Genomic DNA, 27647 nt, shown 5'->3' with positions numbered 1-27647 from the left:
TTGTATTCCATCTGCCACTTCTTTGCCCATTCTCCTAACCTGTCCAAATCCTTCTGCAGCCTCCCCGCCTCCTCAATACTACCTGTCCCTCCACCTATCTTTGTATTAGCTGCAAACTTAGCCAGAATGCCCTCAGTTCCTTTATCTAGATCATTAATGTATAAAGTGAAAAGTTGTGGTCCCAACACTGACCCCCGCAGAACTCCACTAGTCACCGGCCGTTTCAGTTATTTTTTTAATTAATTTATTAATTTCCAGTTAAACAATGTTTCAATGCAACCTGTTTACAAATCTCTCCATGGCCTTAGATCTCCCTATCTCTTTAATCTTCTCCAGCCCCACAACCCTCTGAGATATGGTGGGTAGTGGTAATGTCGCTAGTAATCCAGAGATCCAGGCTAATGCTCTGGGGACATGGGCTCAAATCTCACCATGGCAGCTGGTGGAATTTGAATTCAGTTAATAAATCTGGAACATAAAGCTAGTCTCAGTGATAATGACCATGAAAATATCTATCTTCGATTATCGCAAAAACCATCAGGTTCACCACTGCCCTTTAGGGAAGGGAATCTGCCTACATGTCTGGGCCAAATGGCCTGCATGTGACCCAGCAAGGTCAGTTCAAACGCAGATAGAGATGGGCAACAAATGCTGGCCTTGCCAGTGACACGCAGATTCCATGAAAGAATTTTTTTTAAAATTCTTTAGTTCTGTCCTACTGAGCACCCCTGATTTTAATTGCCCACCATTGGTGGCTGTGACTTCAGCTCCCTAAGCCTAAACTGTGGAATTCCCTCCATAAACCTCTCCTCCACTGTACCTCTTTGCACCTTTAAGGCACTCCAAAAAACCTCATTTGCCCTAATTTCTCTATGTGGCTCAGTGTCAAATTTTGTTTTATAATGCTTCTGTGAAGTGCCTTGGGTTATTTTATTGTGTTAAAGATGTTACATAAATATAAGTTGTCTGTCTTTTTCTATGAGGAAAAGAAAAATCTTTATTTTTATATATTCAAGGAGTGTAGAAAAATATGTCACCATGTTATACTGTTAATTTATCTACCTTAGTTAAATAAAACCAATTATTCTAAGGCCTATGTCTCAAGTTAAGAAGAGTGTGTATCCAATGAGCCATTCAAACAGAGGGGTATTACACAGTGGTATGTCATACATCTTCGTAGTCATCGAATAGCATGATCAGCTCAACTCAACTTACCATGAAGTCTTTTAGCCAACTCCTTTGTAAACAATATGTTTGCAAGTTTACTTTGACAATATGCTGCCTTCGTGTCATATTTTTTCTTTTCCCAGTTGAGATCATTGAAATCAATTTGCCCCACTTTGTGAGCTAGTGAGGATACGTTTATGATGCGGCCATTTCCAGAGTTCTTCAGCTTCTCAAGCAACAGATTTGTCAACAAAAAATGACCTACATTAAAAGAAAATAAATCTAACATCACTAAGCTTTAAGAATAATGCTTTAATGATAGAAAAGCATTAATCTGCGGAAAGGGGTTACTACTTGTGCCTATGCCTCTTTAAAGAAAATCTCACAAACAAGCAGTTTCTCATTTCATAGTTAAAATCCAGAAGGAAAAAGCTGATAGTTTGACGTGCTGTAAATTGTAGGCATAGCCCTGATTTTGAAAAGGTCAAAACTGTAAAACAGTTGCTTCTTTGATTTTGGTACTAAGAGTATGAGTTGTTGATTCATTCTATGCCCTGATACTATTGCACAATTTTGGAATTTTAAGAAATTGTATTCTGTAACACTTGGCTAAGAAGAAGTCAGAACTTCAGTTGAAGGAAATAGCTTGAAGATAAAGGTATGATTTCTACCAAAGTAGAATATGTCAATAACTTGAAAGAGCAAACGCGCTACCCAATTAAAATGCAACATTATAAGAAGCCTCCAAGCCACTCAGTAACATGTCTGCAACTAACGAAGTGCTTCTTAAAACTTCCACAATTCAATGCCATGCCTAGTTCTAACATCTTAGCATCAGGCTGAAAGTCCATACAGCATGCTGGACAGAGATCTCACAGCTACTAATGAGAAGATGCATCTCCAGCAATGGTACAACACAGTACCAAACGATAAATGTGTTGATAACACTTTTAGTGGGGAGGGTTGCGGGAGCTTCCTGATGGCTTAGTGGTAAAAGGCACTGTGGTCTAACCTTAAGCCCAATAGAACAGAAAGTCCCAAGTTCAATTCATGATCTAATCTCAGCCAGGGCAGCATTAGATGTGCAGCAATCCAGACCAGAGTCACAGGGTTAGAAAAGGGAAAAATACGCAGACAGAACCAGGGTCGTCATCTCATCGCTATCTGGTAACCTTTACTGAAAAGCACTTGTATACAAGGACAGAACCAGGTGTGGCTGCCAAGGCATTGCTGAATAGCCTTATGGCACTCATGCCTAGGTACAGACAAGAATAACATTCACTTGGACAAATTTTCAGAGATTTAGAGGCACATTTCGATTCTGAGTCAATGCCTGAAGTTGGGGGGGGAGAAGAGATGCATGCCAATTATTACAGGCAATGCTAAGATTTCAGCAGGAGTTGCCAAAAACTAAGTAATCTTATGTGCCTTCCTGACTGCTCACTTGACTCAGCTGAGGAGAAGGGGCCAATTATCTCAAAGCCTACTAAACATTAAAGGATAAACCACCCAGACACTAGTGATAATACAAGTATCATCTGCAGTTCCTTCTATGCATGCTCAACTTTAGACTCACGCTAAATAAATTCAACTACTGTACCACAAAACTTTAATCATTTAAAAAAGTTATAGTGCTTTTTACACATGCACATGTTTGCAAATGTTCTGCAACTCAATTGGAAAATAAATGCACTTCACATTGAAATTTTTCAGACCCTTTCAAGCTTAGTACTGTGATAATATAGTTTCTTCAAACACTCCATCTGCACTTGACACTGCCTTAAAAACAGATTCTATCAACAGTTTGTATTTGGTAGGTAATTTATTTTCATATGGTGATGTATTATGAAAACTTGTATTTTGCCAATAGACAAAGCTTACAACTACTCGTCAGTTTCACCGAGCTTGAACATAAAACAAATTGCTGTCCTAGAAATATCTTAGGTTGAGAATTGCATATTGCTTTCCCAGAACAAATACACATATTTACTTTATTAATTGATTGGTTTCAGTATTTATATGCAAAAGCAGTATTTTGCGATCAAACTTACTGCGTCTTTTCAAATGTCTTTCACTAAAGATCAAGTTTATTTTAAGAGTGAGATTTCCTCATAAATGCAAATAGAGAAGTGGAATTCTAACCAACCACAGGAAACTGCCAACAGTTCTCCACATAGTGACTTTCCAATATTAGCTACACCATTAAGCTGAGTAGCAAGAGTAATGAAGGAAGAAAATATTAGTGCGCGAGCTAATTCCTGTGCATTACCTGCTGGTTCATTACAGAACAGGGCAGAGGACAGAGAGCAAATCTGTCTTCTCAGCTGGGGAATAGCACTGGCATGCCCCAACAGAAGAAAAAAAAACACAAGTAGTAATAAAAAAAAGGGAGTAATTTTGACCTAATGATAATGGAAAATTAAATCAGATCGGATGCAAAAAACATAACCAATTCGATTTCAGGTTAGGTCAAAATTATTCCCAATGAATTTTTTCCCCACTCTCGAACGATTTTATGTGGAATAAAGTAAGAGCAAGCTCATCAACATGCGTAAAGCTAAAAGATGTCTATAGAGCTTACCAAGGTGATTTACACCAAATTGCATTTCAAATCCATCTTCTGTTTTCCAGTAAGGACATCGCATAATACCAGCATTGTTAATTAACACATTTATATGCTCTTCCTCTAAACAAAGAAAAATAAACAGGAGTTTTGAATTTCAGGCAAACTTACAATGTACTCTGCAGTCTTTTTCATTGCTAATGAGATGCAAACTGTACCCTTAAATGTCACGACAGTGGCAATTCAGTATAAACTCTGATGCTGTACATTTTCCCATCAGTCCTTGAATAAGTTCTGTTTATCAGCTAAGGAATTATTTTATTGAAATCCACAATGGGACTGTTTAAAGGTTTTGTAGATAACTTGTTTTTAAAGTTGGACATCGAAGTCAATATATGTTTTACAAAAAGATCAGAGGGCTACTTCTATATATTAACATATTTTAGACAACACAATATCATTAGGGTTATAGTTATATAAAAAAAAGGGACAATCAAGCATAAAAATACTCAACTGGAGAGTACTAATTCCAGTGAGTTGAAAAGGGATCAGACCCTGGATCAGAATGAATGATTGGCAGGTAAAATAATAGATGAACAACCAGAAGCCTTCATTGAGGTGATCTTTTGCATACAGACTAAACACGGTCCCATGAGTGGCAAAGGAAGGGCATTCAAAGCTAGAATGACTAAAGGTATAGAGATTAAATGAAACAGGAAAAGGAGACTTTCGAAAAATGTCAGGTTCATAATACGATACAGAAGCAAACTGAATACCTGTATAGAAAAGTTGAAGAGAGCCGAAGAAGGAAATAAGAGGGGCAGAGTGTATGAGAATAGATTGTTGGGTAACACAGAAAATATTGAACATTTTGATCTGTGTTCATGAAAGAAGAGTATGCTGCCAATGTCAAACAAAGGAGGAGATAGCATACAAATTGGATAGGATAAAATTACTAAGAGAGTTAGTGGCTCTCAAAGTTAAAAAGTCATTCAGTCCAGATTGGACGTGCAATAGGTTGCCGAGGGAAGTAAGAGTGAAAATAGTGGAGGATCTGGCCACAAATTTTCCAATCCCCTTTGATGATAGAGGAGTGGTGCCAGAGGACTGGAAAGTTAAAAATGTTACATCCCTGTTCAAAATAGGGAGAGGGATAAACCAGGTAACTATAGGCCTGTCAGCCTAATGTCGGTGGTGGGGAAATTTTTATAGACAATAATCCTGGATAAAATTAATAGTCACTTTGGAAAACATGAGTTAATCAATGACAGCCAGCACACACCAATTGAAGGCAAATTGTATTTGACTAACTTGATTGAATTATTTTATAAAGTAACAGATGGTTGATGAGGGTGGTGTGGTTCATGTTGTGTATATGAACTTTCAAAAGCCATTTGATAAAGTACCACATACCAGATGTGATGGCAAACTGAAACTCAAGGGATTAGAGGGGCAGTGGCTGTGAGGGGTTAAAAAAAATTATTAAGGGACAGATAGCAGAGTGTAGTGGTGAACATTTATTTATCAGACTGGAGGGAAATATACAGTGATAACCCTCAGGCATCCATCCCCCCGACCACCCATGTGGGACTTACCTTTCATTCACTCTACAACTGTCTTCCAGCCCAAAAGACAGCTAAGCCTGTGGATTGGGGACAGGCATCAGATGGGAAGTTTTCTGAGATTTAAAACAATTCCTGCCATGTTTCTTACTTCCAAATTTCCCTTCTGCAAATTGTCCCGCTTCCAGGCTCTTGTGACTCAATTTTTTTTTTTGCAAAAATATACTTTATTCATAAAATATCTTCAATCACATTCCAAACCATTTCAAAAACACCATTACAAGGGTACAATCCGGTTCAACTTTTACAAAATGTATCACCAGGTGCATCAGTACAAACAATATTACAATCATTTACAGCCTTTCGTTTTGAGCTGTACAGCCCGAGGGGGTTTAAACAGTTCCCAGCCCCTCGGTGCGCTGTGGCAGAAAGGTCTTAGACAGCGACCCTTCCCCATTGCGCCTTTGCGGCAGCTGCCCCAAGCTTTAGTGTGTCCCTCAGCACGTAGTCCTGGACTTTGGATTGTGCCAGTCCGCAACACTCGGCCGGGGACAATTCTTTGTGCTGGAAGACCAACAAGTTTCGGGCAGACCAAAGCGCGTCTTTCACCGAGTTGATGATCCTCCAGCTGCAGTTGATGTTTGTCTCGGTGCGTGTCCCTGGGAACAGCCCGTAGAGCACAGAGTCCTGTGTCACAGAACTGTTCGGGATGAACCTCGACAGCAACCACTGCATCTCTCTCCAGACCTTCTTTGCAAAGGCACAATCCACAAGGAGGTGAACAATGGTCTCTTCCCCACCACAGCCACCTCGAGGGCAACGTGCAGAGGGGGTGACACTCCTGGCATGTAGGAAGGATCTGATGGGGAGGGCCTTTCTCACCACCAGCCAAGCCACGTCTTGGTGCCTGTTGGAAAGTTCAGGCGATGAGGCATTCTGCCAAATGACTTTGACAGTCTGCTCGGGGAACCATCCCACAGGATCCACCCTCTCCTTTTCCCTCAGGGCCTCTAAGACGTTACGTGTTGACCACTGCCTGATTGCCTTGTGGTCAAAGGTGTTTTTCTGCATAAATTTTTCCACGAGGGACAGGTGGTATGGCACGGTCCAACTACTTGGAGCGTTCCGCGGCAGCGTGGCCAGACCCATCCTTCGCAACACTGGGGACAGGTAGAACCTCAGCACGTAGTGACACTTGGTGTTTGCGTACTGAGGGTCTACGCACCGCTTGATGCAGCCACACACAAAGGTGGCCATCAGTATGAGGGCGATGTTGGGCACGTTTTTTCCCCCTTTATCTAGAGGCTTGTACATCGTGTCCCTGCGGACACAATCCATTTTTGACCTCCAGATAAAGCGGAAGATGCCTCGAGTGATCGCCACCACGCAGGAGTGTGGAATGGGCCAGACCTGCGCCACGTACAGCAACAGCGAGAGTGCCTCACACCTGATGACCAGGTTCTTACCCGCAATGGAGAGGGAGCGTCGCTCCCACATGCCCAGTTTCCTTTTCACCATAGACACTCGCTCCTTCCAGTTTCTAACGCATGCCCTGGTCCCTCCGAACCATATCCCCAGCACCTTCAGACCGTCAGCCCTGATAGTGAAGGGGACAAAGGATCGGTCAGCCCAGTTCCCAAAGAACATGGCCTCGCTCTTCCCACGATTTACCTTGGCTCCCGAGGCCAGTTCGAACTGGTCGCAGATGTGGATCAGTCTGCGTACTGTCGTCTAAGACCTCCGTGATAGAGGACAGGAAGGACAGGGAGGCCGTGCTGTCCGTGGGCTTCACGTCATACAATCTGGCATAAAAGGATTTGCTGATCCTCAAAATGTCGGACCGTGATGATTTTACTGAGCTGTCTTCTTCCTTCAGGCTGCTGATCACAGAGCTCTCTCTGTGTAACCTTTTGGAAGAAGAAACGTGAGCACGTCTCATCCTGCTCCACGGAGCGGACTCTGGAACGGAAGATGATCTTGGAGGCCTCCGAGGCAAAGAGCGAGGCTTGCTGGCTCTTCACCTCTTGGAGTTCCTCCTTGACATCGACCCCCATCGACTGCAGGCGGAGCAGATTCTGCATGTTTTTCTGGAGTCGAGACATTTCCCTCTGTCCCTTTCTAGCTTTCTGGGTGCCTTTGAGGATGAAAAACCTCTTGATGTTTCCCTTGATCGCTTCCCACCAGTGTGTCAGGGACTCAAAGAGGGGTTTCACGGTTCTCCAACCTTTGTAATCCCTCTTGAGCTCCTCAATGTTCTCTGGGGTCAGCAGTTGCACATTTAGCTTCCATGCCCCCCTGCCCACCCTCAGGTCCTTCTCTAAGTGGCAGTCCGCCAGTAGGAGGCAGTGGTCAGAGAAAAACACCGCTTGATGTCAGTGGATCTGACTGTGAATGCACGGGACACAAACAGGAAGTCTATCCTGGAACGAATGAACCCTTCCAGGCTCTTGTGACTCAAAGTTATCAGCTCTATAGAGTACAAAACCAAGGGAGTTATGTTAAACCTTTATAAATCATTGGTTCAGCTCTGGGCATCACACATTCAGAAGGACGTGAAGGCCTTGATGAGGATGGAGAGATTTACCAGAACGGTACCGGGGAAGAGGGACTTCAATTATATGGAAAGACTAGGGAAGCTAGGATCGTTCTCCTTAAAGCAGATAAAGTTAAGGGGAGATTTAACAGATATTCAAATTATAGGGAGAAATTGTTTCCACTTAGAGGGATCAGTAACTAAAGGAAACAGATCCAAGGTAATCAATAAAAAAGGCAAAATTATTATGATCTGATCTGCACTGCCTGAAAGGGTGGTGGAAGCAGGTTCAGTAGTAACTTTCGAAAAGAAACTGGATAAATACTCCATGGAGGGAAAATTGCAAGGTTATGAGTAAAGACCAAGGAAATGGGGCTAACTTAATAAATAGCTCTTTCAAAGTACATTTATGATGATTCAAATAGTCTTTTGTGCTGTAAGATTGCATGATTCTTGATCAGTTCTTTTTTTCAGGAGTTATGCAAACTATTGCTCTCAATTTTAATTTTACATCAGTTATTTTGCAATTTTCTTTGATGAATAAAAGGCAAATATCTTTCACTAAAATCCAAAAATACCAAATTAAATCAACCTGGTTAGAAAATAAGTGACCTGCTGTCCTTCAGTATAAACTAGTCACAAATGGTTGACAGAAGTAATCAATGTTTTACCTTCAGTTACTTTTTTGGCAAACTCTCGAATCGATTTAAGTGATGCAAGATTAAGGTGCCTGGCATATACATGATGACTCAGGGTTTCACCTCGAATTTCTCGAGCTGCTGTTTCACATTTCCCCATATCCCGACATGCCATTATAATTCTGCCACCTACATAGAGAGAAAAGGATTTTAATACAATTTTCCACTCCTTGCTCACTATCACTTCTATTTCTCCCAGAAGAGCCAACTCCTGCTGGGTTAGGATTTCACAGATCCCAACAGCCCAAAATACTTCATTTGAGTGACCATTCTTCATGCACAAGTCTAAACAGTGTGTTGGCAGGCTATTGGGTTGTTTCTATCATTGTTAAGTTCAATTTTCACTTCACCTCACATCCACATGTGTACCTTTCAACAGGAGTTAAAAAATTTATTCTGGGGATGTGGCGCCACTGACAAAGCTGGCATTTATTGCCCACCACTTGTTTCCCAAAGGCGATAGTGATGTAAGGAAGGATATAAATACATTGGAAGCAGTTCAGGGAAGGTTTACTAGACTAATCCTGGAATGGGAGGGTTGTCTTATGAGGAAAGGTTGGACAGGCTAGGTTTGTATCTGCTGGAGTTTAGAAGAATAAGAGGTGCCTTGATTGAAACATATAAGATCCTGAGGAGTCTTGACAGGGTGGATGTGGAGAGGATGTTTCCTCCTGTGGGAGAATTTAGAACTAGGGGTCAGTGTTCAAAAAAAGGGGTTGCCCATTTAAGACAGAAACGAGGAGAAATTTTTTCTCTCTGAGGGCTGACAGTCTTTAGAACTCTCATCCTCAAAAGACAGTGGAAACAAAGTCTTTGAATATTTTTAAGGCAAAGGTAGAGTAGATAGATTCTTGATAAGCAAGGGGGTGAAAGGTTATCGGGAGTGGGTGAGAATGTGGGAATGAGATTGGGAATGTGGAGTTGAGGTTACAATCAGATCAGCCATGATCTTATTGAATGGTGGAGCAAGCTTGACGGGCCGAGTGGCCTACTCCTGCTCCTTATTCGTATGTTCGTATGTATGGACCTTCTCCTTGAAGTTTTGTGGTTTGTGGGGTAAAGGTATCCCTGTAATGCTATTAGGTCTGACCCAGCGACCACAAAGGGACAGTGATGTATGACAAATTAAGAAGATATGTGACAAAGGGCAACTTGGAGCTGGTGGCGTTCACATGAACCTGCTTCCCTTGTCATCCTAGATTGTAGGCACTGTAGGTGTGGGAGATATTGTCAAAGAAACAGTAGCAAGTTGCTGCAGCTCAACCTGTGGATAGCACATACTATAGCCACAGTACATCGTCAGTGGAGAGAGTGAATATTTAGGAGTCACTACATTGAAAACACAAGTGAAGACTTGAGGCCACTTTGGTTGAGATTCCCTTGGTTAAGATAAGATAACCTAGCACAGATATTGGACCTTCTAATTTTTATGGTTTAGTGCTATACTGGGCAATACCAATACCCACAAAACCATCAGGGGACCTTATGCAAGTGTTCAGTAAAATTATTTCATGCTACTTCAAAGTGGCCTGGGCTTCTGATTCCATTGCAAAGAATTCAGGCATTCTGGTCCCAGACTGATCGAATTTCATCTGTCACTAGGTGGAGTAAGGCAGCAATCAGCCAGGCCTTCTCTGATTTTCATTCCCCATCCAGAAGGCCAGCTAAGCCTCACACTAGCGCAACAATTTATTATATCATGCCTTTAATGTAATTTAAAAAAAAACGCAAGAAGTTTCACAAAGCATTATATTAAAAAAACACCAAGCAATAAGGGGAGATTAGATGATATGCTCAAAAGCTTGGTCAAAAAGCCAGGTTTTAAGGAGTGTCTTAAAGGAGAAAAGCGAAATTGAGGACAGGAGAGCTGAAGGAATGGCATTCCAGAGCTTAGGATCTAGACAGCTGAAGGTATGGCACCAATGGTACAGCGATTAAAATCAGGATGCTCAAAAGTCCAGAATTAGATGAGCGCAGATATCTTAGAGGGTCATGGGGCTGAACGAGATTACAGAGTTAGGGAGGGGTGAGGTCATGGAGCTACTTGAAAACAAGGATGAGAATTTTAGAATCTAGACATTGCTTGATCGGGAGCCAATGTAAGTGAGTAAGCACAGTGATGGTGGGCGAACAGGGCGTGGTACAAGTAAGAACAAGGGCAAAGTTCCCGGGTGACCTCAAGTTTATGGGTAGAACGTGGGAGACTAGCAAGGAGTGCATTAGAATAGTCAAGTCTGGGGGTAACAAAGACATGAATGAGGGTTTCAGCAACAACAAGCTAAGGCAGGGGAAAGGTTGGGTGATATTACGGAGTGGAAGTGGGCAGCCTTAGTGTTTGTGGGGATAAGTGGTTGAAAGCCCATCTTGGGGTCGAATATGATACCAAGGTTGTAAACAGTCTATTCTCAGACAGTTGCCAGGAAGAGGGATGGAGCTGGTAGCTAAAGAAGTTAAATTTGAAGCATGGACCAAAGACAATGGCTTCATTCTTCCCAATATTTGTTTGGAGGAGTTTTCTGCTCATCCGGTACTGGATGCCACGTAAGCAGTTTGATAAGTTAGCAACAATTGAGGAGTCAACAGCATTGGTGGTGAGGAGAGCTGGGTGTCATCAGCGTATATGCGAAGACGAATGCTGTGTTTTCTGACGATGTTGAGGGACAGCACGTGATTGAGAAATAGGATGGGGCCAAGAATAAATACTTGGGTAACACCTGAGCTAATGGAATGGGAGCAGGAAGAAAAGTCATTGGAAGTAATACTCTGGCGATTACCAGATAAATGAGAGTGGAACCAAGCGAATTGGACAATAGTGGACAGGTGTTGGAGGAGAATGGTGTGGTCAGCCATATTGGTCAAGAAGGATAAGGAGAGATAGCTTACCTCTGTCACAATCACATAGGATGCCATTTGTGACTTTGTTAAGAGTCAGTTCGGTACTGGGGCAGGGGCATAAACCTGATCGGAGGAATTCAAACACGGAGTCCCAGAAAAGATTGGCTCGAATTAGGAGGCGACAAAACGTTCAAGAGTTTGGAGAGGAAAGGGAAGTTGGAGATAGGGCAATAGTTTCTAAGTATGGTGGGGTCCAGGGTTGGTTTTTTGAGGAGAGGGCTGTTAATGGAAGGTTTAAAGGAGAGAGGCACAACCCTGAAGAGAAAGCCATGAACAATACCAGATAACATGGGGACCAGGAGAGGAAGCTGGGTATTCAATAGTTTAATGGGAATAGGGTCAAGGGAACAGGAGGTGGAGCTCAGGGATAAGATGAGCTCAGAGAGGACATGAGAGGAGGTAGAGGAGAAACTAGAAAAAAATCTGAGTTCAGCATTAGGGCAGGAGGTAACTTTAGAGGAAGTTTTGCCCAGTGGCTAGTGGAAGGGAGGGACACAGCAGAGGTAGCTGATTGGATGGTCTTAATGTTAGTGACAAAGAAGTCCATGAGATCCACACACCTAATGTTGGAGGTGAGTGTGGATTAGCCAGGGAGGAGGAGTTTAAGAGGATGATTTGCAGTGGAGAATAAAAAAGACAGGGTTACCTTTGAATTCTAGGATGACCTGGGCAGTGAATGGCTAAACCAGTTGTCTGCCATATCCTTTCAAGTCTATGTCCCTTGGACTTAGGGAGCACAGATGAGGTTGTATCGGAAAAATGGCCAGGGTGAGAGTTTTACTGGAGACTAGGGCATCAAAGGTGGAGGCAAGGATGCAGTTGAGCAAATCAGTAGCTACAGAAATGTTTCGGTGAATGGAGGGTCAAAGACTAGACAGCTGGGATTTTGAAATTGCAGTTGTAATGGAATTGGGGGACCTTCTCACTTGGTGCAGTTCATATCAAGACTTGAGCAGAATGAGAAACCAACCCTATTCGTTAATCATGCCGAGTATTGAAGCATTAATGTTGCATGCCATAATCCCAAAACTGCCTTTTAAAATTCTTTTAACTCTATTTGGTAAATTAGATTTCTTGTGGCTCCTTATAGGTTAGCCCTGCAACATTCCTTGATTGCTCAGGGCAGACAAAGGATCTTGAGCAGGGTGCCTATACACTCGGCCTTTGAGCTACTCACTAAGGTACGCAAGAACAATGTGTGCTAATTTACTATCTACCATAAGTTTTTTCTCCCCGTATGCCTTTTGTTCATTACCACCTCAGATGATAATAGGAATTTACTAGTTTAGGAATAATATGGGCAATCTGCATTCTACCACTCAATGATACAATAAACTAGTAACAAGTCCAACTATAGCACTATAGAGTTGTCTCTGTTCACTTTTGGTTTTGACATCTTGTTAGTAAATATCAGTCAAAATGTCACACCAGCTACTTTTAATGCCACATAATTTGTTAAATTAAAAAAGATTACAGCATAATGTAAGGTCAAATGAGATTGGGCCGATAACTTTTTTACTGAATGGGTTCCTTTGGAAGTAACTGCAATAATGACTGCTATCCAGTTACATGATTAAACACTGAAAATAAGACCAGTCAAAATACCATTTCTGTGAGGTTTTACAGCTGAGAATTTCCTTGTATCTGCAAAGGTAGTCCAATTATTATTTTTGCTGTTACTTTTTGTAAAGCATTAATTTATCTAATTCTTCCCAAAAGGGATTATCATGTCAGATACATTAACTTGCATAGACTCTTCTAAAAAGTTACCACCCCTAGGGCTAGAAGTTAATCAATCCATGCACTCATTTCCAGCTAATATCTGAAACCTTATTGCACATCAAGTGAACGGGACAAAAACAAAAATACCTGGAAAAACTCAGCAGTTCTGACAGCATCTGCGGAGAGGGATACAGTTAACGTTTCGAGTCCGAATGACTCTTCGGGACAGTTCTGCACAGCAAAATTCAAAGCTTTTGACTGTTGCAAACTATAGCCTTGAAATTAAACCCCCATGATGGGGTGGAGAAGCTTGAGGGTCTGGAATTAAAAAATAAAAGTCACTGAGACCGACCCCGACGCATGCACCCATTGTCAATTTTAGAGCGGCAGATATTGAGCCATCCAAGTGTCTTGCGATGGAGAGGCAGTACTCTTAACATAGTTTCAAACTGGATTCCCAATTGCACTATAGGAGCCCAATTTAACAATCTCATGCTGCATAGCCACCCTGGGGGTTGGTAGACTCGGCAGTTAAACGGAGGAGGGAGCTGGTGATTCCCTAAGGTAAGTTGTTTTTTCCAGCACTCCTTGTGGGCCAGGAGGTGCAGGAGACTACCTCCCCAAAATCCATTAAGGGAGTCTTCAACCTCTCCAGCCCTCTTGCCTCACAACCCCAAAAGCTCACCTGAGTGCTGACTTTGTTACACCCCTCCCAGTTGCACACCAGAGATTAACCCTCACTGGCCAAACATCCCCTTCCTCCTGATTGCTGACATTCCCTCTCCTTCCGATTGCCAATTTCTCCCACTCCTGATTGCTGGGGGCCATTCACCAGTGTACCTGGCTAAAGCCTCCTACCGCTGGTATTGTCTTCTGCCCACTGGCCAGGCTATCCATTCATCCAGCTGCCAGACGGAAAGCAGATCGACAGGATGCAATGAGATCCTGCCCTGATGATTGATAAGATGCCGCGTACTCAGCCTTGCCACTTTCTTCAGCCAGTTTCAGCCTCACCCACAATTTCCCTGTCTTCCCATAAATATCGGGGCCTACATGTTAATATAATTAATGAAGCTTGAAGTTGACACCTTACTTTCAAATTCGATGCTGCCAGACCTGTTGAGTATTTCCAGCACTTTCTGTTTTTATTTAAGATTTCCAGCATCCGCAGTACTTTTGCTTTTATTTAAATGTTTACACAATACTAGTTGGGCCAAATGTGTTGTTTTGGTGTTGCAACTTTTCATGCATTTCTATGTATAACAGTGCTAATACTGAAGATTCAGGATTGGAAAAATTTGCATGTAAAGTTGTAAGCAAATAAGTTTGACAATAGACCATTGATTAATACATCATCTCAACAATGGCACTGCAGATAGTGATTCAGGACAATGACAATGACAGTGATACAAAGATTTCTTCCCTCCTCCCCTCTGATTTTACCTCTTCTGGCCAGTTCTCTAGCAGTTTCTTTTCCAATACCAGTGTTTGCTCCAGTTATGATTATAGTCTTTCCTGAGACAGTTGCTTTACTTGGACAAGTTCCACCAGTTGCATAGTCTCTAAAAAGTAAATTAAATTATACAGAGCTAGTGAACGATTAAAAGAAAAAAGACTTGCATTTATAAGCACTTTTCACCACCACTGTACATCTCAAAATGTTTTACAGCCAACGAAGTACTTTTTGAAGTGTAGTCACTGTTACATTGAAGGAAACACGGCAGCTAACTCCTACACAGCAACGTGATTATGACCAGGTAATCTGTCTTTGTGATGTTGATTGAAGGATAAATATTGGCCAGGACACCAGGGATAACTTCCCTGATCTTCTTCCGATAGTGCCATCTTCTTTTAGATAGATCTTTTATGCCCATCTGAGAGAGCATTGGTTTACATCTCAACTGAAAGCTGGCACATCTGAAAGCGCAGCATTCCCTCAGTTCTGCACTGGAGTGTGTCAACCTTGATTTTGTGCTCAAGTCCTGAAGTGTGGCTTCAACCTAGAACTTTGTGATTCAGAGGTAAGCATGCTATCACTAAGCCACAGCTGACTTTTACAACATACAGGCACAAGCTTGACAAAGTAAGAAAAATGCACATAGCTTATTGTGTTTCTAAAATACCTCTATTCAAATTTTGAAAACAATTTGCAGACTAGGGGGCCAATAGCACAACCTTAACTTAGCACCAATTAGCATTTTCAATTGGAAAGACCACAAATAGCTTTCATAGGAAATTGTGCACTCAGTAGTGGGACTGAGACATGCTGTTTGGACAGTGCACAGCGAACTTTGCATATAGCTGGGCACCTGAAATTGGAGTGTTCTATGACCCAGTGCTGACCCTAGTGCCTGAAATGGGTAGAGTTCGATTGCCCTGTGCTGATACTGGTGCCTGAAATGAGAGGAGTTCCATTACCCAGGGCTGACTCTGGTGCCTGAAAGGGGAAGAGCTCCATTACCCAGACCTAACACCCCTCACCTTGATATATAAAAAAATTTAAAATCTTCAAACCGTTAAATACCTTGAGCTAAAAAGTACCTCAGTTAAATTTTCTCAATTAGTAGTATTTTGCACTGATCCTTGGACTACAGTTTGTTAGAATTAGTGGGTGACTGCAGGTAGCCTCACAGTTTTCACAGTTTTGATTAGCCAATGCTTTTTTCAGTGTCCAACTAGTAGGTATTGCTGAAGAACCACACTTCCTGACAATTTTCCCTCTCAAATCAACCAGGTATCTTTCTGTCTGCATTGTATCACAAAGGAAGGCCATTTAAAAAAGCTTGAGTATGATTCCCCAATGGCTTAGTGGGTGAAGGTACAGCGCAGCATAGCAACTAGCAATATAGACCAGAAGTTCCCAGGTTCAATTTTAATTATGAGCCACATTAGCTAATCTCAATCAGGACAGCTGTTGGAGTGCCATATTGAGCTAACACCATTAGATAAGGAGAGCAATAATTTAGAGTAAGGTTTCCACCAGGGGTCAAAATATTTCCTTCCCACAAGGGCTCTTCTTGAGGTTTTCTGAAGGGCTACATTTTGATTTTCAGGGTCTCTGTTTTCATTCTCACTAACTCCTTTATTAGTGATGCAGTCACATTGTAACATTACCTTCTGCATTTGTGTTGATTTTTTTAAGGTTTCCTTCTTTAGATGGATGATGTAGAACAAATGCCGAAGACTGTATACGTATATACTATTAAATCTTTTAACTTGCAATTTATAAATAAGATATTTTGGTTACTTTATTATTAATAAATCTCCCATACTCGATTTTCAAAGTGAAAATTCCAACTACTTGACACAAAGTAACTTAAGTCTCACATCTGCAACCCCGTTTAAAAATTAATTACAAGCATACAAACTTATGAACATAGAAATTAGGAGGAGTAGGCCATTCGGCCCCTTGAGTCTGCTCCACCATTCAATAAGATCATGACTGACCCGATTGTGGCCCCAACGCCAGATCAGCCATGAGCCAAGCAATTAGCACTCTCTAGCATTCTTTGGTTTCATTGTGCCAATTAAGTTTCTTTCCTCTCAATACATCTGTTTAAAGGGAGCATGGACAAATTCATCAGGACTGGTTTCTAAAGGTCGAACTGCTCAACAAGGGGAAACACAAATTAATTCTGCAGCATCAATCTAACCACCAAATAGCAAATGGCTTCATTCACACACTTCACATTTCAGTGATTTTTTTTCCAAGATTTTTTTTTGCAAAAATATACTTTATTCATAAAATATCTTCAATCACATTCCAAACCATTTCAAAAACACCATTACAAGGGTACAATCAGGTTCAATTTTTACAAAATGTATCACCAGGTGCATCGGTACAAACATTATTACAATCATTTACAGCCTTTCATTTTGAGCTATACAGCCCGAGGGGATTTAAACAGTTCCCAGTCCCTCGGTGCACTGTGGCAGAAAGGTCTTAGACAGCGACCCTTCCCCATTGCGCCTTTGTGGCGGCTGCCCCAAGCTTTAGTGCGTCCCTCAGCACGTAGTCCTGGACTTTGGATTGTGCCAGTCCGCAACACACGGTCGGGGACAACTCTTTATGCTGGAAGACCAACAAGTTTCGGGCAGACCAAAGCGCGTCTTTCACCGAGTTGATGATCCTCCAGCTGCAGTTGATGTTTGTCTCGGTGTGTGTCCCTGGGAACAGCCCGTAGAGCACAGAGTCCTGTGTCACAGAACTGCTCGGGATGAACCTCGACAGCAACCACTGCATCTCTCTCCAGACCTTCTTTGCAAAGGCACAATCCACAAGGAGGTGAACAACGGTCTCTTCCCCACCACAGCCACCTCGAGGCCAACATGCAGAGGTGGTGAGACTCCTGACATGTAGGAAGGATCTGACAGGGAGGGCCTTTCTCACCACCAGCCAAGCTACGTCTTGGTGCCTGTTGGAAAGTTCTGGCGATGAGGCATTCTGCCACATGACTTTGAGTCTGCTCGGGGAACCATCCCACAGGATCCACCCTCTCCTTTTCCCTCAGGGCCTCTAAGACGTTACTTGCCGACCACTGCCTGATGGACTTGTGGTCAAAGGTGTTTTTCTGCATAAATTTTTCCACGAGGGACAGGTGGTACGGCACGGTCCAACTACTTGGAGCGTTCCGCGGCAGCGTGGCCAGACCCATCCTTCGCAACACCGGGGACAGGTAGAACCTCAGCACGTAGTGACACTTGGTGTTTGCGTACTGAGGGTCTACGCACCGCTTGATGCAGCCACACACAAAGGTGGCCATCAGTATGAGGGTGATGTTGGGCACGTTTTTTGCCCCTTTATCTAGAGGCTTGTACATCGCGTCCCTGCGGACACGATCCATTTTTGACCTCCAGATAAAGCGGAAGATGCCTCGAGTGATCGCCACCACGCAGGAGTGTGGAATGGGCCAGACCTGCGCCACGTACAGCAACAGCGAGAGTGCCTCACACCTGATGACCAGGTTTACCCGCAATGGCGAGGGAGTGTCGCTCCCACATGCCCAGTTTCCTTTTCACCATAGACACTCGCTCCTTCCAGTTTCTAACGCATGCCCTGGTCCCTCCGAACCATATCCCCAGCACCTTCAGGCCGTCAGCCCTGACAGTGAAGGGGCCAAAGCATCGGTCAGCCCAGTTCCCAAAGAACATGGCCTCGCTCTTCCCACGATTTACCTTGGCTCCCAAGGCCAGTTCGAACTGGTCACAGATGTGGATCAGTCTGCGCACCAACAGCGGATCCGAGCAGAAGACGGCGACATCATCCATGTACAGGGAGGCTTTTACCTGAGTGCCTCCACTGCCTGGGATTGTCACTCCTCTTATGCCCGGATCCTTCCTGATGGACTCGGCAAAAGGTTCTATGCAACACACGAAAAGAACAGGCGAGAGAGGACAGCCCTGCCTGACTCCAGATTTAATCGGAAAGCTATCTGTTTCCCACCCATTGATTGAGACTGCGCTACTGATGTTAGTGTAGAGCAGTTGGATCCAATTTCGAATTCCCTCCCCAAACTCCATTTTGGAGAGCACATCCACCATGTAGGTGTGCGATATTCTGTCAAAGGCCTTCTCCTGATCCAAGCTGATGAGGCAGGTATCCACACCCCTGTCCTGTACATAGGCAATCGTATCCCTGAGCAGCGCCAGGCTGTCAGAGATATTCCTGCCTGGCACAGTGCAGGTCTGGTCAGGGTGGATCACCAATTCCAGAGCGGACTTGACCCGATTGGCGATGACCTTGGACAGAATCTTATAGTCCACATTTAACAGTGAAATGGGTCGCCAGTTTCTAATTTCCTCCCTTCCTCCCTTGTGCTTGTAGATGAGGGTGATAATGCCTTTCCTCATGGATTCTGACATACGGCCGGCCAGGAGCATACTCTCGTACACTTCTAGCAGGTCTGGGCCGATCCAGTCCCATAGAACCGAATACAACTCCGCTGGCAAGCCGTCGCTTCCGGGAGTTTTACTCTTCTCGAAGGACTCAGGGGCCTTAGTCAGTTCGTCAGGAGTTAGCGGTTTTTCCAGGCTCTCCCGTGTACTGTCGTCTAAGACCTCCGTGATAGAGGACAGGAAGGACCGGGAGGCCGTGCTGTCCGTGGGCTTCACGTCATACAATCCGGCATAAAAGGATTTGCTGATCCTCAAAATGTCGGACTGCAATGACTTTACTGAACTGTCTTCTTCCTTCAGGCTGCTGATCACAGAGCTCTCTCTGTGTACCTTTTGGAAGAAGAAACGTGAGCACGTCTCATCCTGCTCCACGGAGCAGACTCTGGAATGGAAGATGATCTTGGAGGCCTCCGAGGCAAAGTGCGAGACTTGCTGGCTCTTCACCTCTTAGAGTTCCTCCTTGACATCGACCCCCATCGACTGCAGCCGGAGCAGATTCTGCATGTTTTTCTGGAGTCGCGACATTTCCCTCTGTTCCTTTCTAGCTTTCTGGGTGCCTTTGAGGATGAAAAACCTCTTAATGTTTCCCTTGATCGCTTCCCACCAGTGTGTCAAGGACTCAAAGAGGGGTTTCACGGTTCTCCAACCTTTGTAATCCCTCTTGAGCTCCTCAATGTTCTCTGGGGTCAGCAGTTGCATATTTAGCTTCCATGCCCCCCTGCCCACCCTCTGGTCCTTCTCTAAGTGGCAGTCAGCCAGTAGGAGGCAGTGGTCCGAGAAAAACACCGGCTTGACGTCGGTGGATCTGACTCTGAATGCACGGGACACAAACAGGAAGTCTATCCTGGAACGGATGGACCCGTCTGGCCGCGACCAGGTGTATCTACGCTGCGCTCCGTCTGCAGGGTTGCTGAAGACGTCGTGCAGCTTGGCATCCTTAACGGTTTTCATCAGGGATCTGGACGTAGCGTCCAATCTGCTGTCGGCCCTGCTGGATCGTCCAGCCGCATCGATGATGCAGTTGAAGTCACCGCCCAGAATGACCGGCCTGGAGGTCGCCAGCAGCAGTGGGAGCTGCTGAAAAACCTCCAGCCGCTCGGCCCCTTGTGACGGGCCATACACGTTAATTAACCGGAGTGCAGCGTTCTTGTACATTACGTCTGCTACGAGGAGGCGCCCGCCCACCACCTCCTTAACCTCGGAGACGGTGAAGTTGCCTCCCCGCTGCAGAATACCCGACCAGATCGATGGCCCATGGGATCACCATCGTGACCATTGCCTGTAGGAGCTGAGGTGTGGTATCGCACACTCCTGCAGAAACAACAGGTCAGCTTTGGCCTTGGCAAGGTAGTCCAAGGTCGCAACACATCGCGTAGTAGATTTAATGCTACGCACATTTATGGATACAATCTTTAAACCCATTTTAAAGCATTTATTCTCCTACCAAACCTGTTGTCTCGGAGAGTCCCAGACCTTTAGTCTGCTCCTTCATACCCTTAGTGAGCTCAAATTCCTTCACTTTGGATGGGCTGAGGAAGTCCTCATTGGCAGTGTTCTGCTCGGGTGGCATCTGGGGGTTCGCGTAGAGAGCGGGGTTTGAGATGACCTTTGCTGGAGAAGCTTCTCCAAACCTCACCCCCTCTGGGGCGTTGCTGTTCCCGGCTTCCCGGAGCTGGGGTGCGCTGATTGCCTCACTGCTCCCAGATTCCTGGGGCTGTGGTGCACTGGCCTCCTCGGGTTGCAGGCAAAGTTGGGGTGTGCTGGTCTCCTCGTTGTCTCCAATGTTCTGGAGCTCGGGTGTCTCGTCCTCCAACGCCCTAGAGCTTTGCCGCTTCTTCTGTCGGTGCTGCCCTGGCACTTCTTCGTCCGAAGAGCTGCTGCCTTTGTCATCCATGTCGGATGGGAGACGCCTCTTGCCACTTGTCTGGGAAATGGCTTTGCTTCTTCTTCGCTCCTTCTTCCTTTTGGCTCTCTTCACCGTCTGCCACTCCCCCTGCTGCTTTTCCACTGCTGCCTCCTCCTCCATTGATTCGCTGTCCTGAGGACTGGGAGGTTCAGGGGTAGTGCTGTTGATTGGCTATCTGTTGCCTCAATCTCTTCCTCCACCTTGTCTCTCTCTGTGTCCTCCTTTGTCCCGTTGAGCTCCCTGGGGGCCTTGGTGGTTGGAGTGACACGAAGCATTTCTTCTGCTTCCCCCTCGTTGGCTTTGGCTGCCTGTGCGTAAGTACGGTAGCGTTTGGGGCAGGTCCTGTAGAGGTGACCTGCCTCGCCACACAGGTTGCAGCACTTAGACTGTTTGCAGTCTTTTGTCTGGTGCCCTTCCTGTTTGCAGTTCTTGCAGAGGGAGGCGCTGCAGTTGGCCGCCACATGACCAGCCTTGCCGCATGAGCTTATTGTTTTACCATTTTGGACTTCGCAGGGCAAGGTCTGGCCATGAGGACACACTGCTTGTATGTCACAGGTGGCATCTCAAAGTCATGCAGCCAAGTGTCTGGCCTTGTCATTCTCAGGTGTGCCGCCTCCATTCTTGCGTTGCGATTAATGAAACTACTGAATGAGTGTGTCTTTTCGGGGAGCGTGCCACAGCCCACCGAGTCATCTGTAAGTACCGTCACACCAGCAGGATTTCATTGAGTCCCTTGTCCCAAGTATAATGTTTGGCTCTCACCAAAGAGGTAACACATTGTACGTGGCTGCCTTGGTCACGAAGGATCTCAATGAGGAGCCTTGACAGATCGAAAGCATGCAGTCATTATCACACTCATGATCGTCCAAGTGCCCTTGCATCTTTTATGGTGGTGCTGTAACTGGGATGCTGAATGAACGTGTGAAGGTACAGCAGTTTCTGATGTCTGAGGCCAGAAAGACCTCCTCCAGGTAGCACATCATTTCATGACTGACATTGATCTCGAGGCATCTCCATCCTTCAAAGCATCAGGGCAATGTTAGCAAGCTGTGCAATGATGCACTGTTGTCTGGAAATTCATGGCTGAAATTAGAGGAGTAGCAATGACTGTCTTCATGCTAGTCCATGATGAAGGAGACTTGTCCAGGAGTGTCCTCACTACATCTCATTATCCTCCTCCTAGAATCTTCTGGCAATGAGGGCCTCACAAGGGTGCCTGCCTCGTCTGGCCAACACGATGGCCTCTTCAGCTTCCAGGATCTCATCGCCCTCATCCCCTTAGACTTCCTCCTCATCAGAGGAGACATGCAGCTCTTCGATCTCCTTATCAGCCAGGTCCTTCTCCCTTTGCATTGCCAGGTTGTGTAGTGTGCAGCAAGCCACGATGATTTGAGAGACCCTCTGGGGACTGTACTGTCAGATCTGTCCAGGCATCGGAATCGCATTTTCAGGATCCTGATAGTGTGTGTTCCACTAAAGTTTGGGTTGCACCATGAGCCTCGTTATACCTTCTTTCAACAGGAGTCTGAGGCTGCCACATGGGCATCATCAGCCATGTCCTTTGTGGGTAGCCCTTGTCCCCGAGGAGCCAGCCCTGCATCTTGTGTGGTCCCTGGAAGATGTCAGGGATCTGAGACCACCTGAGGATGTAAGGAGTCATGCACACTTTGGGGTACCTTGTGCAAATGTCAATTATATGTTTGCAGACCAGCTGAATATCGATGGAATGGAAGCCTCTGCGGTTGACGTATTGGACTGCTTTTTGCCAGGTAGATTTAAGAGTCACATGAGTTCAGTCGATGGCACCCTACCCCCGGGGGAATCTAGAAATCTCAGCAAAGCCCAATGCTCTGGCGCCCTGGCTTGCCTGATCTCTGTCAAAGTTGACAAACTGGTGCACCTTGGCAAAAATGGTGCCCATGACCTCCTGGATTTATTTGTGGGTGGTGGCTTGCGAAAACCCACAAAGATCCCCAGTGGAGCCCTGGAAGGAGTCACTGTCATAGAAATTAAGTGCGGCAGTAACTTTCACTGTCACTAGATGCCCTCCAAGTTCCCATGGCACCAAATCCTGCAAAAGGTGGCATATGTGAGTGACCAATTCCCTTGACATACACAGGCATCAGCGACACTGGTTCTCACTCATCTGCAGGTAGCACATGCAACATCTATAGAACCTGGGTCTAGTGAGGTGCCTATGCATGATGACTCTCTGGGGATCATCCTCTGCATCTGGGGAGAGGTCCTGCTGCCCCTTGGTATTGAGGGCTCTGCTCCTCCTCTTGGTGAGCCAGGTGCCTCTGTCACATTCTTCTTCTCTCCTGCCTATAAGCATTAATGCAGACAGTGATAACAACTGGCTCCACCTTCACGATGGCCTCCTCAAGGCAGTATCAACGCAAGAATCAGCATCTGTTTCCCGAGGTCCACTTTTGGTCAAGGCACCGCCTGCGATTGTGGCCTCAAGGGCCATTAATGCATGCCGGAGAGTCCTGATCCCCAAAATGATGCCCAGTTGGGGTGGGGAGGGGTGCATATGAAGGCTGGCCACAAGCGCACCACCCCCCCCCCCCCCCCCGCCCCCAACCAACCCATATGACCAACTGCCAACAGCTTCCAGGACTGCACAATTTGGCATGACAATGAGGGTGAATGTTCAGTGTCTACCTTACAATAATTCAGAGCATTCCCCTTTGTTAGAGTTCCATGGCCATTTCTCCAAAGGTGTCCATGCTGTCCAGTTGCTCAATAGTTCTGCTGTTCCAGAAGACTCTGTTGGTTTTGAAGGCTGCACATGAGGGGTTAAAACTAGGGGAACAATCATTGCCACTTTGAGGAATCAGTGTTGCTTGAGTAAGCATAATTGCTTCACTTGCCTGACTTCATGCATGTGAATTGAGCTGATGCTAAACTGTCAGTTGTGGCAGTGCCCTCATTTTTGAACTTATTTTCCAGTTGGGCCTCAGAGCAAGGGCTCCATTCTGAAATGGGCAAGGCAAGGCAGCACTGAGTAAAGGGATGGGGCTATAGGGCAAGGGCTCCACTTCCCCCCCACCCAGTCACGTGTTTGTGTACAACCCTCCCCACTCTTTGCTCCCAGTGGAGCCTTTGCCCCATGGCCCCTTCCCTTTACTCAGTGCTGCCTTGCCCATTTCAAAATGGAGCTCTTGCCCAGAGGCCCCTTCAATTTACTCATTGCTGCCTTGCCCCTTCTAGAATGGAGTCCTTGCCCTGCAGTGCAGTAAAACACAGCCATGCCTTAACCCTGGTCTGGTCACCACGCAGACTTGCCTGAGACCCTCTCAGGAATCCGTGGCTGCGCTTACTTCAAAACCTTGCTTTGATCCCCACAAGTGCCACGCTAAGGTGTGCAAACTAACCTCGGAGTTCCCAGTGAAGTGCAGGTTGCCAGCTGCACATCGTTTAAATGCTGTTGTAAAACACATTGTTCTGATTTCACGCCAACGTGGGATTTAAATTCAAGGTGGGGGATGATTCTGGCGAGTAGGTGTCATAATGAAATGCAAATATACGATAATGACGTTCACAACATTCGGCAGTGAGAAACGTGGCCCACCATTGACGGGAGGAGCACACAATCGCTTCCTGCTTTTACATTGTTGGAAATCTTGCCTCAGACCTTCTCACAAGATTTTGCAATCGCAGCCACCATGACACCCTCCCCGATAGGGAGCAGAAAATCCCTACCTAAGAGTACCCACCCCGCCCCCATGCCATTTTTGTTTTTTTTTTTACAATGGACATTGAAAGTCTGTACACAATATCGAAAAAGCAGAAATATGCTGGCTGTCTGAAATCATAGAATATTATCGCACAGGAGGCCATTCATCTATCTGTGCCTGTGCTCGCTCAGGGAGAGCTATCAAATTAGTTCCCCACTCCTGCTCTCGCCCTGAAAATGTTCTCCCCTTCGAATATTTATCCAATTCTGCACACCTCGCTGCAAATGATTATTAATGATTTATTAAAGTCAACTGCTGTTGCAGCCAGAGGCTGAATTAAGGTAAGTTTTACAATCAATTTAAGTAAAATACAAAAATACAAGAAAAAAATGCAAATAAAAACTTCAAGCAAAAATTCACCAGCAGCATTACAGCCAACAGCACTACCATAGATTCACCAAGCAGCTATAACTTCTTTGAGATTGCTCATTGCTTGAATTACTCACCACTGCCCTCCATTTGATGAAGAAAACCTTACAAACACCTCTATTTCTTAATGCAAAGGCTGTACTCCTGCTCAACACTGCACAGAAGGTCAAAAACTAATAGCCCTCTTGAGAGTGTCTGCAGACCAAAGTGTTGGTGTCTTCAAAGAATTTGAGAGCCAAGTGGTAGAATTAATTCAGGTGGAGGCTGTTGTTTTACCACCTCCTCGGCCCCTCCTACTGCTGCTGCTTCTCTCCCCTAACAGCAACCTTGACCCCAGCCCGTCCATCCTGAGCTGAGTCTTTTTTATTCATTCATTCATGGGATGTGGGCTTTGCTGGCTGGGCCAGCATTTATTGCCCATCCCTAGTTGCCCTTGAGAAGGCGATGGTGAGCTGCCTTCTTGAACCGCTGCAGTCCATGTGGTGTAGGTACACCCACAGTGTCGCACCCACCCCCGGCGATTTTTCATGGGTTTTTTGGGGTCTTTTGAGGGCAAATTCATCTTCTGTCCCCATGTAATTTAAACCCTGGTTTTTACACTTTCGACTGCCTTCCAGTGCTGGAAAGTGCAAACATGTGGAAGCAAGATAAGGGTGAAATAAGCTTGGCCATCTCCCCACTCCCAAATTAAGTCAAATCACCCTTTAACATTCACTGTCATTTCTGAATATTTTACTGAAGGGTTCAGTGTTCATTCAGCCACATCCCAGTTACATTCAATAAAGGGAAAGGAGAAAATTGGCAAAAACTCTGCCTACTGTGCTTCTCCCTTTCCACAGAAATGGCAATTCCAATCAGCAATCAAAAATGAATTTTATTAAGATAAGAAAGAAAAGATTGACAAGGGACAGTACAAGGGTCTAAACTCTTGGTTGAAATACCAAGTTCATATTCTAATTTATACCAACTGTCAAGTTCTGATTTCCCCTGGCAGATACTGTTTGACAGCCCCAATAGAATTGCGTGAGGTGCCTCAATCACACTTCCTTGTCATATAGCTAATGGATAACACTAATGGAATTCGTAACCTGAACCAAATCCCTCTTTCTATCAAAGGAAAATAGTATTTTTAAGGGATACACTTAAAGAAAATATTAAGGCCTGTGTTTTGAAGTTCAGGAATTAAATATCGGAGAAGCATATGTTAAGTATGTAATTCACTGAACATCTTTAAATGAAATGAATCTAGCCCTGTTTAATAGTTTAGAAGCTTCATAACTGCAGGGTTTCTATTTGAGAACTAGAAAATAGTAAAGGTCATGGAGTTTCTAAACAAAAAGAGAGATAGGAATTAGGGTCAATTTGTCTAACATCCGCAGTGAAAAAATGCTCAAGTTCATTTTTGCTATCAACGTTGCTCAAAAGAGCATAGATGCTGCAAGAGATCAGTTTAGAAGGAATAAAGCATGCTGTCCCTTGGCTCAGCAATTTAAGACAGTGAATGATTGAGCCATGCCAGGAAGTTCCCAGATTTGATCATCTGCCTGTACTTGCTTTAACTAGCACAGCATTATATAGAAACAGTTGGCTTCTGTAAACCTGGGTTAGAGTTAAAAGGCAAGGTCTTCCACTGCTGCTCATTATCCCTCAACCTTCATTAGAAGTGCAAATGTGAATACTGGATGAGGTCACAGGATCAACCTGTGATGTCTCCTGAAGTCAAATAGCTGACACTCAAAGTATGAATAATGACTTTTTAGATAATGTAATGGTGGGCTGCTAATGCCTAAGAGAACTATCCTCAAGAAAGAAGTCAAATATCATTAAGAACAATGGGAAACTAGAAAGAAAAAATATCAAAAGTATTGGAATTCTTTGGTGTCACCAAATTACATCAAGTGTATAGCACAGAAACAGGCTATTCAACCCAACCAGTTTATGCCAGAGTTTATATTCCACACTACCTCCCAGCCTACATCATCTAACTCTAATTGGTTCATTAGGGCTATTGACTGCATTTAATTTGCTTGGATTTTCAAAACCTATTATATATTAAACATAGTAGGTGGGTCACAGCCTTTCATTTCAAAATGCCTTGATAGTCCCTATATCAGTGTGAAAGGAAAATCCAATTATAAAAATGTCCACAGTTATTCACAATACCAGGCACTGTGACTGGGTTTTCAATGTTAAGCTTTGCTAATGTAAGGAACATAGGAACAGGAGCCAGATAGTCAGCCTTGAGCCTGTTCCTCCACTTGCCTTGGTTCCTTGTCTGACAAAAATCTATCAATCTCAGTTTTGAAATTTCCAGTTGACTTAGCCTCTAGCCTCAACAGCATTTGAGGAAAAAATTCTAGATTTGCACTGTTTTTTGGGAAAATGCTTCCCGACATCACCCCTGAATAGTCAAGCTCTAATTTTAAAGTTAAACCTTTTTGATATGGACTCTTACTCCAGAGAAAATAGTTTCTCTCTACCAACCATTAATTTAATTATCTTCAACACCTTAATTAGAGCACCTCTTAATCTTCTAAATTCAAGGGATCACAAGACTAATCTATGCAGCCTGTCCTCATTAGCATAATACTTTT

General features: G+C 44.5%; 1 protein-coding gene across 11 annotated transcripts in view; it reads right to left on the bottom strand.

Moving 5' to 3' along the window:
• Positions 1 to 27647, bottom strand: part of LOC144689528 (retinol dehydrogenase 13-like) — a 75375-nt gene that overhangs the window by 17505 nt on the left and 30223 nt on the right. For 7 of the 11 annotated variants that reach the window (XM_078556684.1, XM_078556687.1, XM_078556685.1 and 4 more), the window contains 4 exons: positions 14584 to 14702; positions 8497 to 8652; positions 3749 to 3853; positions 1216 to 1428 (listed from right to left, as the gene is read on the bottom strand). In XM_078556684.1, the coding sequence (XP_078412810.1) occupies positions 1216 to 1428; positions 3749 to 3853; positions 8497 to 8652; positions 14584 to 14702 (593 nt within the window). Of the gene's footprint in view, positions 1 to 1215; positions 1429 to 3748; positions 3854 to 8496; positions 8653 to 13023; positions 13063 to 14583; positions 14703 to 25130; positions 25605 to 27647 lie in introns of those variants that run through there. The other 4 variants (XM_078556691.1, XM_078556692.1, XM_078556693.1 and 1 more) reach the window with 3 other exon arrangements.

Source organism: Cetorhinus maximus, chromosome 14, assembly GCF_964194155.1.
Source record: "Cetorhinus maximus chromosome 14, sCetMax3.hap1.1, whole genome shotgun sequence".
In the NCBI taxonomy this organism is placed as follows: domain Eukaryota; kingdom Metazoa; phylum Chordata; class Chondrichthyes; order Lamniformes; family Cetorhinidae; genus Cetorhinus; species Cetorhinus maximus.
Note: the sequence above shows the minus strand (reverse complement) of the source record. Positions and strands in the feature narration are given on the sequence as shown.